The following is a 10,950-nucleotide window of genomic DNA, read 5'->3' on the forward strand; positions in this document are numbered from 1 at the left end:
ACATCTTCAACTAAACCTCTCCAAGACCGAAGTCCTTGTCTTCCCAGCCAGACCTTCGACACAACACAACATCAGCATCAACATTGATGCTTCCACATCTTCCTATGCACTTAAATCTCTTTCTCTCTAAAAAAAAAAAAAAGAAAATCCTTTCTGCTCTTTCTTGCACTTGCATCTCGCAAACTGTGAACACTTTTCTTATAGGACTTTGCTTTGATGTTTTCTCCTTGACTCAGATTTTTGCTGCCTTGTACCTCACTTGTAAGTCGCTTTGGATAAAAGCGTCTGTTAAATGACTAAATGTAAATGTAAATCCAGTTAAGCGTGCACTTTTGAAAACCAAAGCTAAACATCTAGTGTGAAATGATAGGGCCATTCCCAATGCCAGTGCATGGAGCTACCTGTACCTGTTGGAAGAAAAGTCTGATGGGTCACCTCGATTGGGTGACGTATAATAGCGGAGCACTCAGGTGGATGACATCTTGTTGTAATCTGGAAGAGATCAGTGACTGTAAAGTGTTGGTAGGGGGAGTGTAGCCAGACAACACAGGATGGTGGTGTGTAAAATGACTCTGGTGGTGAGGAAGATAAAGGGGACAAAGGTTGGCAGATGTGAAAATCTGTACATATAACACATACTGGTATTTACTCTGTTTTATTTCTTTATCGTAGACCACCCTCTGATCCCCTTTTTATAATCAAGTTGCCATTAAAGAATATAAGCCTTCCTGTTCATCCTTGATCAGATGGCCGTGGCAGCTGTCAATATTTAAACCACATTTACAATTCAAGAACTTTATAACAAGGGGTGTTTGTAGTATTTGTGAACAATAGATGGAGTAACAATCAAATCACTGTTAAAGATGAGATCTGCTGCAAAGACATTGAGCTATTAGCAATTAGCATGAAATTATCTGCTGAGGGAATTGTCTCATGTTGTTGCGATACCTACATACATTCCTCCCTCTGCTGACAGTTAAGCGGCTTGTGAATAGAGAAAGAGAAAGAGTCCATATTCTCTCCTCATTACCTCTGGAGATTTTAATCATGCTTCTCCATCCTCCACTCTGCCCACATTAACCTAGTATGCAAACTCACTGTCTCCAGCACAGTAAGGACATTGCCTGATGAGATGGAAGAGGCTTTGAGGGACTGTTTTGAAACAGCTGTGTGGGAGGATTTGTGAATTCCACCTAAGGAGGATATTGACAGTTTAACAGACCACATTAGCTTCTGTGTGGAGAACACTACCCACCAGGACTGTGCAGTAAGATGCTCAGAAGGACCAAGGCGAGGAAGGCTGCGGGCCCAGACTTCATCAGCTCCAGGCTCCTTAAGTCATTTGCAGACCAGCTGTGTGGCATAGTGCAGCACATGTTTGGTCTGGTACCAGTACCAAAGATTTATTCCCCAAAAGACTTTGGGGTTTACAGACCGGTGGTGCTGACCTCACATCTGATGAAGACATTGGAGAAGCTGGTGCTTAACCATCTTCACCGTCTGCTGAGGCCATCAATGAATCCAATTCAGTTGCCTACCAGCCAGGCATGTGAGTTGAAGATGCTGTGTTCTTCCTCCTGAACAGAGCTCTCTCTCACCTGGAGAGGACTGGGAGCTCAGCATTTTTTGACTTCTCTAGTGCTTTTAATACCATCCAGCCTGCACATCTGAGGGATAAGCTGGAGCATAGACTTCATGTTCAGATCAGCAACCTGTCACCTGCAGAAGTTCTCTGATGACATTGCAGGGGTGCACTCCAGGATGCAGGATAGTGGCACAAATCCAACTCTACACATCAGGGAAGAGCAGCAGAGATGGAAATGGAAGAATAATTCTACCACCAATGAAGACTGAAGGAAGGGATTGTTGGTACCATGTCACCACAGGGTCAGGAAACTTTGAGACCTCTCACTGGCGGATTTCTTTAGGTGAGAAACTGGGTATTTTCATGGTATGAGGTAACATTGCTATTCATAAAGCTTAGATAATAAACAAACAGACAACTATGGAAGGTTTATTAAAGAGGCCACAGAAAGGACAAGGAGTCACAAGGTGGGTAATGTTTAGAGTACATGGCCCAATAGAATGTAGGAAATAGTGGGTTCTGGGTCACAAAGGTCCATGAGAAAGATACTATAAAATGATTTTATTGCTTCACAAATTGCATGAACAAACAACTTAAAATGGAAAAAGACTGATCACTGTTGATTCATGTTCAAAACATGAATGTTTCCTCTTTCATGTGTTGTGAACACTCTTACAAAGTGCCCACAGAAGGATGTTAGTCCTATGAAACTCCACTGTATTGTTCTGTCTGTCTCTGCCCAGAACTGTGAGGGTTTGAGACATCGAAATCAGGAGCTGCTGACATGCTCTCCATGCCAGCCTGTGTTTAATGGAGATGGCTCTGTAATGACCCTGAATACAACTCACTGCTTTTTTAAAACCTGCTGATTCAGGCTGGACCGAGGGCAAATCACATTCTCACCGCAAACAAAGTGCTCCAGAGTTTGTTTGAGTTTGACTGAGACCACATTGGCTCATAAGCTGAGCAAACTAATGTACCACGGGAAAAATTAACTTAAGTTTGATTCAGCTGCCTAAAATAAAGTAGATGTGACAACATCCTTATTCTTGATTAATCATTCTTCTTTGGGAAACATTTTAAGAGAAAGAGGTTAACAAAATAATCGTGGCAGTCTTTTAGCTTTTAAGTTTTTTTTTACAAAGGTCATTAGTGAGTCCTTGCATCAGGCCAAATGAGCCTAGAGCAACCTGCTACCCCAGAGATGATGATGTTTTCAGAAAGTGATGAAATTGCAGATGGAGACTATGATGGAGGAGGAGGGAGATCAGAAGAGACAGAGATAAATCAGCTGTATTACACAGAACATTGCTCAGAAAGCTGTGTTAGCAGCTTCTCCTCTGATGGAGTCCCTGGAAGAAGCTGAACTCTGCTTTCCACATCTCAACACCTCCTGCAAAAAGCACTTTCGCCCTCACTTTGAGGCAATGCTCACATACACTCTGCTGTCCTTCATCTCTCTGTTCACTGTGGTTCTCAACCTGCTGGTCATCATCTCCATCTCCCACTTCAGGCAGAGATTCATGTCTTAGCTTTGATCATATGTTGTTCTAATGTAATTACCAGAAATAAGTGATTTCTGGTGTTTGATGGGAATATGTTCATGAGCAGTGCTTCTACCTGCTGTATTCACATTATTTGAAAGTGCTGTAGTTTCAACTGTCATTACTGGATTTTACAAAACAGCAATTTTCTTTCACAATAATGCTGCATGTGTTCATATTTGTTCGTATGATATTTTCTCACTGCAGGCAGCTTCACACCACCACCAACCTCCTCCTCCTCTCTCTGGCTGTCTCAGATTTCCTTGTGGGCCTCCTTGTGATGCCATTTCGAATCCTCTTAAAGGAACCTTGCTGGATGCTGGGTGACCTGGTGTGTGTTTTGTATTATTTCTTAGCCTTTATCACTGTTTGCACCTCAGTAGTAAACATGGTTCTGATATCAGCTGATCGTTATGTGGCTATCTGTGACCCTCTGCACTATTCCAGCAAAGTCACTATCAAAAGAGTTCAAGTCTCTGTTCTCCTGTGTTGGGTTTACTGTGTTTTCTACAGTTTCATGTTGTTATATGACAACCTGAAACAACCAGGCAGGTACAACTCCTGCTATGGAGAATGTGTGGTGAACACACCTTTACTTGTTGACCTTGTGTTAACCTTCATCATTCCCATCTCTGCCATCATCATCCTGTATGTGAGAGTGTTTGTGGTGGCTGTGTCTCAGGCTCGTGCCATGCGCTCACACATCACAGCTGTTACACTGCAGTGTTCAGTGACTGTAACTGTGAAGAAATCAGAGCTGAAAGCAGCGAGGACTCTGGGTGTTGTTGTTGCTGTGTTTCTTATTTGTTACTGTCCATTTTATTGTGTCTCTCTGTCTGGCAGTGAACTAGTGATTGGTTCTTCAACTACCACCTTTTTTGTGCTTCTGATATTTTTTAACTCCTCTCTAAACCCTGTGATCTACGCCTTCTTCTACCCCTGGTTTAGAAAATCTGTTAAGCTCATTGTTACACTAGAGATACTGCAGCCTAACTCCTGTGGGATCAATGTACTGTAGAGACTGAAAAGAGACACAAGCTTTTCTTTTTCAGGGTAAATGTGTTTTTATGGACTGTTGCTGAAGTTTAAAACACTCAGTCTGGACAAAGAAATGTTATTTGTTTCTTCTGTCTTGCAATATGTAATATTACTAACATGTAGTGATGTCATCATGTCTGTTGCAGCTTTTTTTCATCACTGACAGCATTCGGGTTACTGTTGAGCTGATCTTCCTTGCAGATTTATTTCTTAACTAACTGCCATCACTTTTCTTATAAGCAACAAGTTTTTCTTGTTAAAAAAAACACATGTTCCAATATTCTAATGCCATTTTTTTTGTAATTATTTACTCTTTTTTCCAGCTGGGCTACATACAAATTAACACTTTATTGTTTTTCATACATACTGAAAATGTCCCTACTTGCTGTACTCGGGTAGTAAATGAATAAACTCAAAGAATTATCCGATCAAATATTATTGTCTCAATTCATTCTCAAAGATGAGAAATTAATATTATATATACAGCAGTTTTGAGATCTATTATATTTAATTCAAAACATTAAATAAATTTGATGTAAAAAGTTATGAAATTTTGCACAAAACAGTGTTTTCTCACAATAAAAAGCAAATAGACCAAAGAAACAAATATGAAGGCTCATCTACAACAGTCCACTGTGAATGAAACATCATTCAGTCAAAACAGAAATTTCCCACAAAGCACAAATCAGTGGGACAAGAGCATAGTGACATTTACTAAAGTGCATGAGTTTTCACCTCATTGTGAAAATAAGTCACATCAAGATGAGAACAATTCTTGTCCCTTAAATTGTAGAATATTGGAATTTACTGTGCTGTCTACATGTAAACAAGCTGGAATTAGTTTTAGGGTTTACGTGTTGTAAGAACACTTGTAATGAATGTGGCTTAAAGCCCACATAGCAGCGTTTTTAAAGAAGTAACTTCAGTGAATGAAAAAGCTTGAGCAAGCCATAGGCAACAGTGGAGAGGAAAAACTCCCTTTAACGTAAGAAACCTCCAGCAGAACCAGGCTCAGGGTGGACGACCATCTGGCTTGAAGGTGAAGGGAGAAAAGAAAAAAACAACAAAAAGCAACAACAAAACATTATACGGGTTGGTAGGACACAAAATTAATGGCATACAATGGTGACAAATAAATGTATAGAGAAAAAGGAGGAGAGGAGCTCATTGCACTTGCTGGACTCCCCCAACACTCTAAAGCTATAGCATCTTAAGTAGGAGCTAGTTCAGGTTGACTGAGCAGTTTTTAACTATAAGCTTTATCAAAAAGGAAGGTTGGAGCCTAGTCTTAAAAGTAGAGAGGGTGTCTGCCCCCCGAATTTGGATTGGAAGCTGGTTCCAAAGAAGAGGGGCTTGATAGCTAAAGGCTCTTCTTCCCATTCTACTTTTGCAAACTCTAGGAACCACAAGTAGGCCTGTATTCTGGGATCGAAGTGGTCTAATCGGATGATAAAGAACTATGAGATCTTTTAAATATGATGGAGCTTGATCATTAAGAGCTTTGTATGTAAGAAGCAGGGTTTTAAATTCTATTCTAGATTTTATGGGAAGCCAATGGAGAGAAGCTAGTGAAAGTGAAATATGATCTCTCTTCCCTAATCCAGTCAGCACTCTTGCTGCAGCATTTTGGGATAATTGAAGGCTTTTTAGAGAGTTATTAAGACACCGCAACAGTAGGGAATTATAGTAGTCCAACCTAGAAGTAACATGTGTGTTACTGGACTAGCATGGACTAGTTTTTCGGCATTACTTTGAGACAGGATGCTCCTAATTTTGGCAATGTTCTGGCTGTTCTAGAGATTTGTTTAATATGTGAGGTAAAGGACAAATCCTGGTCAAAAATAACTCAAAGGTTCCTCACCGCAGCACTGGAGGCCAAAGTTATGTCAGCTACAGTAACTATATTGTTAAACAGCATATTTCTCATGTTTTTAGGCCCAAAGATAATAATTTCAGTTTTGTCTGAATTTAGAAGTAGGAAACTGTAGGACATCCAGGTCTTTATGTCTTTTAGACATGCTTCAAGTTTGACTAATTGGTTAGTATCTTCTGGTTTCACAGATAAATAGAGCTGGGTATCATCAGCATAGCAGTGGAAGTTTATGGAATGTTTCCTAATAATTTTGCCTAAAGGTGAAATATACAGATTGAAAAGTATTGGTCCTAACACAGAGCCCTGTGGAACTCCATAGCTAACTTTGGTGCATAAAGAAGAGTCATCCTTAACATGAACAAGTTGGAATCTGTCTGACAGATAAGATTTAAACCAATGTAATGTGGTTCCTTTAATCCCAAATCCATGTTCTAGTCTCTGTAATAAAATGTTGTGGTGAATGGTGTCAAATGCGGCACTAAGGTCTAGTAAGACGAGTATGGAAACAAGTCCATTATCTGAAGCCAGGAGAAGATCATTAGTGACTTTTACCAGTGCTGTTTCTGTACTATGTACTATGATGAACTCTAAATCCTGACTGAAAGTCTTCATACAAATTATTCCTGTAAAGGTGATCACATAATTTTAAAATACCATTTTACCATTTACATAATTGTTTTGCAACTACTTTTTCAAGGATTTTAGAAATAAATGGAAGATAGATATTGGTCTATAATTGGCTAATTCACCTGGATCAGGACGAGGTTTTTTAAGTAATGGTTTGATTACAGCAACTTTATAGGCCTTTGGTACATAGTCAGTTTCTAAAGATAGGTTAATCAAATCTAATATGAACGTGTCTATTAAAGGTAGAACATCTTTAAGCAATTTGGTTGGAACAGGGTCTAAAAGACATGTTGTTAGTTTTGAGGAAGCGATAGTTGAACTTAGCTCAGTGAGATCTATGGGTGAAAAGCAGTCTAACAGGGATTGGGGCCTTATTGAGGATTCTGGAGCTGTTGTACATGAAGTACTATCTGTAATTTTTGGGGGGAGGATCTGGTGAATTCTTTCTCTAATAGCTACAATGTTATTCATAAAGAAAGTCATGAAGTCATTGCTGCTCAGAGTTAAGGAAAAACTAGGCTCAACAGAACTATGGCTCTTAGTCAGCCTGGCTACAGTGCTGAACAGAAACCAGGGGTTGTTCTTGTTTTCCTCTATTAGTGCGGAATAATATGCTGTTCTGGCATCACAGTGAGCTTTTTGTACATTTTTAAACTATTTTTCCAGGCTAAATGAGATTCTTCTAACTTTCTGGAACGCCACTTCCTTTCTAACTTTCGTGTTTCCTGTTTTAAGTTGCGTGTTTGTGAACTATACCATGGAGATCAGCTCTGCTGGTTTACTGCCTTCTTTTTTAGAGGGGCAACACTATCGAGTATTGTACGTAGTGAGGCTGCAGAATTGTCAACAAGATAATCTACTTGTGCAGGAGTAACATTAAGGAGACTACTTTCTGAGATTCTTCTAAATTAGTGGAACATCACTTCCTTTCTAATTTTCGTGTCGCTGCTTTAAGCTGCGCATTTGTGAATTGTATCATGGAGGTCGGCTCCTCTGATTCACTGCCTTCTTTTTCAGAGGGGCAACTGTATCTAATATCATACGCTTATTTGTTCCTCTTTTTGGGTCCCTCAATACACAGATGCAGCCAAAAAAGAAGTAAGTGTGTCGATTGCCACTGGCCCATTGCATATGTCATTTATCATTTCTTACGGGGGCTATAAGAAGCTCTTAAGTCAAAGTGCTTTGGGAATCCACCTACATTGAAAGACCCTTCCCTTCTGGAAACCCTCTTACAAAGTGTCTGCAGTAGGATGTTCGCCCTATGAAACTCCACTGTATGGTTGTGTCTATCTCTGCCCTGAACTAAAGACCAACACACTCACCTTAGCTACTCAGCAGATCCAGAGATCTAACTGTGACTTCATTCTGTGTGGGTCACACAAACATTCAACCTTTTTCTTTCACTTAACCAATAAACATAATTTGAATGTGTATTTATCTTTGCTTTAATATACAAATGCAGGGACGGTGTAGGACAAAGACTGGTATGGAGGTGCCTGATTGAATATATAATGTGGCACCGGGACTGACTGCACCTCAAACAGTGGTATTGTTTGTGCTCCATAATGTCCAGCAGTGTCGATAAATGCCTGTGGCTGATAGGATGGTTCACCAAGTCTGGACTTTTTTTTGTAAAGTGCCTTGAGATGACCTTGTTGTAAATTGGCACTATATAAATAAAGTTGAATTGAATTCAATTGAATTGATTGTTTGCAGTCCAATCCAGTGGGCCTCATCAACCTGGTAGCCCATTTGGCAGCGTAACTTTGTGGTGTTTCATTTGTCTTGTCAGTGGGGAGGTCAAACACTAAATCTATCTGGAGGTGAGGATGGCCCCCGAACTTGAGAGAGTGGGATGAGAAACCTCTGGCCTTATGTCTAGTGCAGTTATATGCATGCACTACCTGTAGTAAGTGCTCCTTCCAGTTGTTCTTTTTTTTTTCTTCTCCAGTGTTCTCAGCATTTGAAATAGTGTGCAGTTGAATCTCTCAGCTGGATTTCCCTGTGGATTGTACGGGCTAGTGAGAGAACCCGCCAACCATTGCAGAGTCCTAAACAGGGTGTTCTCAAATTCCCGACCTTGATCGTGATGCAGCCTGGCTGGGAAGCCAAAACGAAGGATGAAGTCCTTGAATATTCTCTCTGCAGCTGTTTTACCCGACTTGCTGCGTGTTGGATACACTTGGGGAAATCTTGTGAAGTGGTCTATGACTACTAAAATATATTCATATCTACCTTTACTCTGCTCCAGATGCATATAGTCTATCGATACCAAATCTAAAGGTGCACTGGTTCTGATGTTCCCCATAGATGCTCTGACATGGACCACTGGTTTCTTTTGTTTTATACAAGGGCATTGCTGGGTGACATAGGCCTCAATGCCTTTTTTCATGAGGGGTCACTAGAAACGGTCTCTGGCTAGTCCAATGACTCTCTCTGACCCCAAAAAACCCATGTCATTGTGAAGATGTCTCAATATCAGAGGTCGATATTCAACAGGTAAGACGAGCTGTTTTCATTCACCAGTAACCCTGTATAGCAGGTCACCCTCCATCTGCAATTTCTCCCATTCATGCATAAGTCTTTTAACGGGGCCACTTGCTCTTCTGTCATCATTAGTCAGTACTTCCTTCGACTTTTTCAGTTTGATTACTTCCAGGATGGCCACATCAGCCTGCTGGGATCTGATCAACTCACTGAGGCTAATGGTTAGTAATGGTGATCCCACTGGTGGCCCTGGGCTTTGTGACAGGTGGAGGGCCGCTACACAGGCAATGTCATGCCTCTTAGCAGCCTCACATTCTTTCCAAATGGCATGGATGTCATCTTTGGTGAGCTCTCAGTACCCGGAGGAGTGGGAGGTGAGAAAGGGCGTCAGCGTCAACATTGACCTTTCCATGTCTGTATTTAATGTTGAATCTGAAGTCAGAGAGCTCTCCAACCAATCTATAGCCCGCTGCATTCAGTTTGCCGTGCTCATCACATATGTAAGTGGATTATTGTCTGTATACACAGTGAAGTGCCGAGTCCCTGATTGCACGCATCTGTGTGAAGAACAATGGGTCGTCTAAAATCAGGGTATGCAAGTACAGGCAGGTGTGAAAGGATACCAATGAGCTGCTGAAGGATTGCCTGATGGATCAGGATTGTCTGATCAGTCCACTGTAAAGGGGTCTTCGAGGGCAGCTGGGCTCCTTTACTTTTTTCTATTTTTCCTGTACCCCTCCAGGATTTCTTTTCATGTGAAGCAGTTTATAAATTGGATTGGCAATGCGGGAGAAATCTTGAATAAACATTCTGTAGTAGCTAAGGAAAGCAAGCAACTTGTGAACCTCTCCCACTGTGTTAGGTGTTTTTTTTCCCTCAGTGATATCAAAGCCTGTAGCTGAGACCACTCTTCCCACATACCTGACCTTTTGTTTGAACAACTCATTTTTTGTTGGTCAGAGCTCAACACCATGGTACTGAAGGGCTCTCAGGACCAGAAGCAACACTCCCACATAATCTGTAAAGGACTTGGGAGATGCCATCAAGGTAGGGAATACAACAGTCATCACGCAGAGCATCTAGCATCTCCTACTTGCTTAGCTGAAATGCAGCAGGGGCATTGCAGAGGCCAAATGGTATTCTCACCCATTCATAGAGTCTCCAAGGTGATGTTATGGCAGTCATGTGACAAGATTCTTCAGCCACATAGGCCTGGTGGTAAGCTTCACCTTAGTCCACAATGCTGAACCAACTGTGGCTGCCCAGGGTGTCCAAGAGATCTTAAATGTGGGCCAATGGGTGGCGGTCTGATACTGTTTTCTGGTTAAAAAGTCTATAATCAATACAAAGTCTGAGAGTTCCATCGCATTTCCTGACACAGACTATAGTTGCAGAGAAAGGTGACTTTGACTTGACTATCCAGCCTTTAGCAAGCAGGTCTTGAATATACTGTACTTCTTAACATCTTTGTCGAGTAGTTTAGGTATTAAGGCATATGTGTGTTGGACCAGAATGTTGTCTTTGAGGTCAATATAATTCTATAATTCAACTTTATTTATATAGCGCCAATTAACAACAAAGTCATCTCAGGGCACCTTACAGAAAAAATCAAGATTATAAAAATGTATAACGAGAACCCAACAATTCCACCTGCAGCAAGCCATAGGCAACAGTGGAGACGAAAAACTACCTTTAACGGAAGAAACCTCCAGCAGAACCAGGCTCAGGGTGGACGGCCATCTGCCTCGACCGGTTGGGGTGAGTGGAAAGGGGAGAGAGAAAAGAACAGAGCA

The 10,950-nt window shown here is 41.1% G+C and overlaps 1 protein-coding gene across 1 annotated transcript; it reads left to right on the forward strand.

Annotated features, from left to right (window-relative positions):
* The first annotated feature begins 1,272 nt into the window (after positions 1 to 1,272).
* On the forward strand, positions 1,273 to 4,147 carry LOC137124553 (trace amine-associated receptor 13c-like). Its single transcript, XM_067499624.1, has 3 exons — positions 1,273 to 1,549; positions 2,918 to 3,098; positions 3,337 to 4,147. The coding sequence occupies exons 1-3, from the start codon at positions 1,273 to 1,275 to the stop codon at positions 4,145 to 4,147; spliced, it is 1,269 nt and encodes a 422-aa protein (XP_067355725.1).
* The last annotated feature ends 6,803 nt before the right edge of the window (positions 4,148 to 10,950 follow it).

Source organism: Channa argus, chromosome 3 (genome assembly GCF_033026475.1).
Source record: "Channa argus isolate prfri chromosome 3, Channa argus male v1.0, whole genome shotgun sequence".
NCBI classification, from domain to species: Eukaryota; Metazoa; Chordata; class Actinopteri; order Anabantiformes; family Channidae; genus Channa; species Channa argus.

Coding starts and splice junctions, on each gene's coding strand:
- LOC137124553 (XM_067499624.1), top strand. CDS start 1,273: ATGCTCAGAAGGACCAAGGCGAGGAAGGCTGCGGGCCCAGACTTCATC. Junction 1,550..2,917: donor GTTGCCTACCAGCCAGGCAT/GTGAGTTGAAGA, acceptor CTGTGTTAGCAG/CTTCTCCTCTGATGGAGTCC. Junction 3,099..3,336: donor ATCTCCATCTCCCACTTCAG/GCAGAGATTCAT, acceptor TTCTCACTGCAG/GCAGCTTCACACCACCACCA.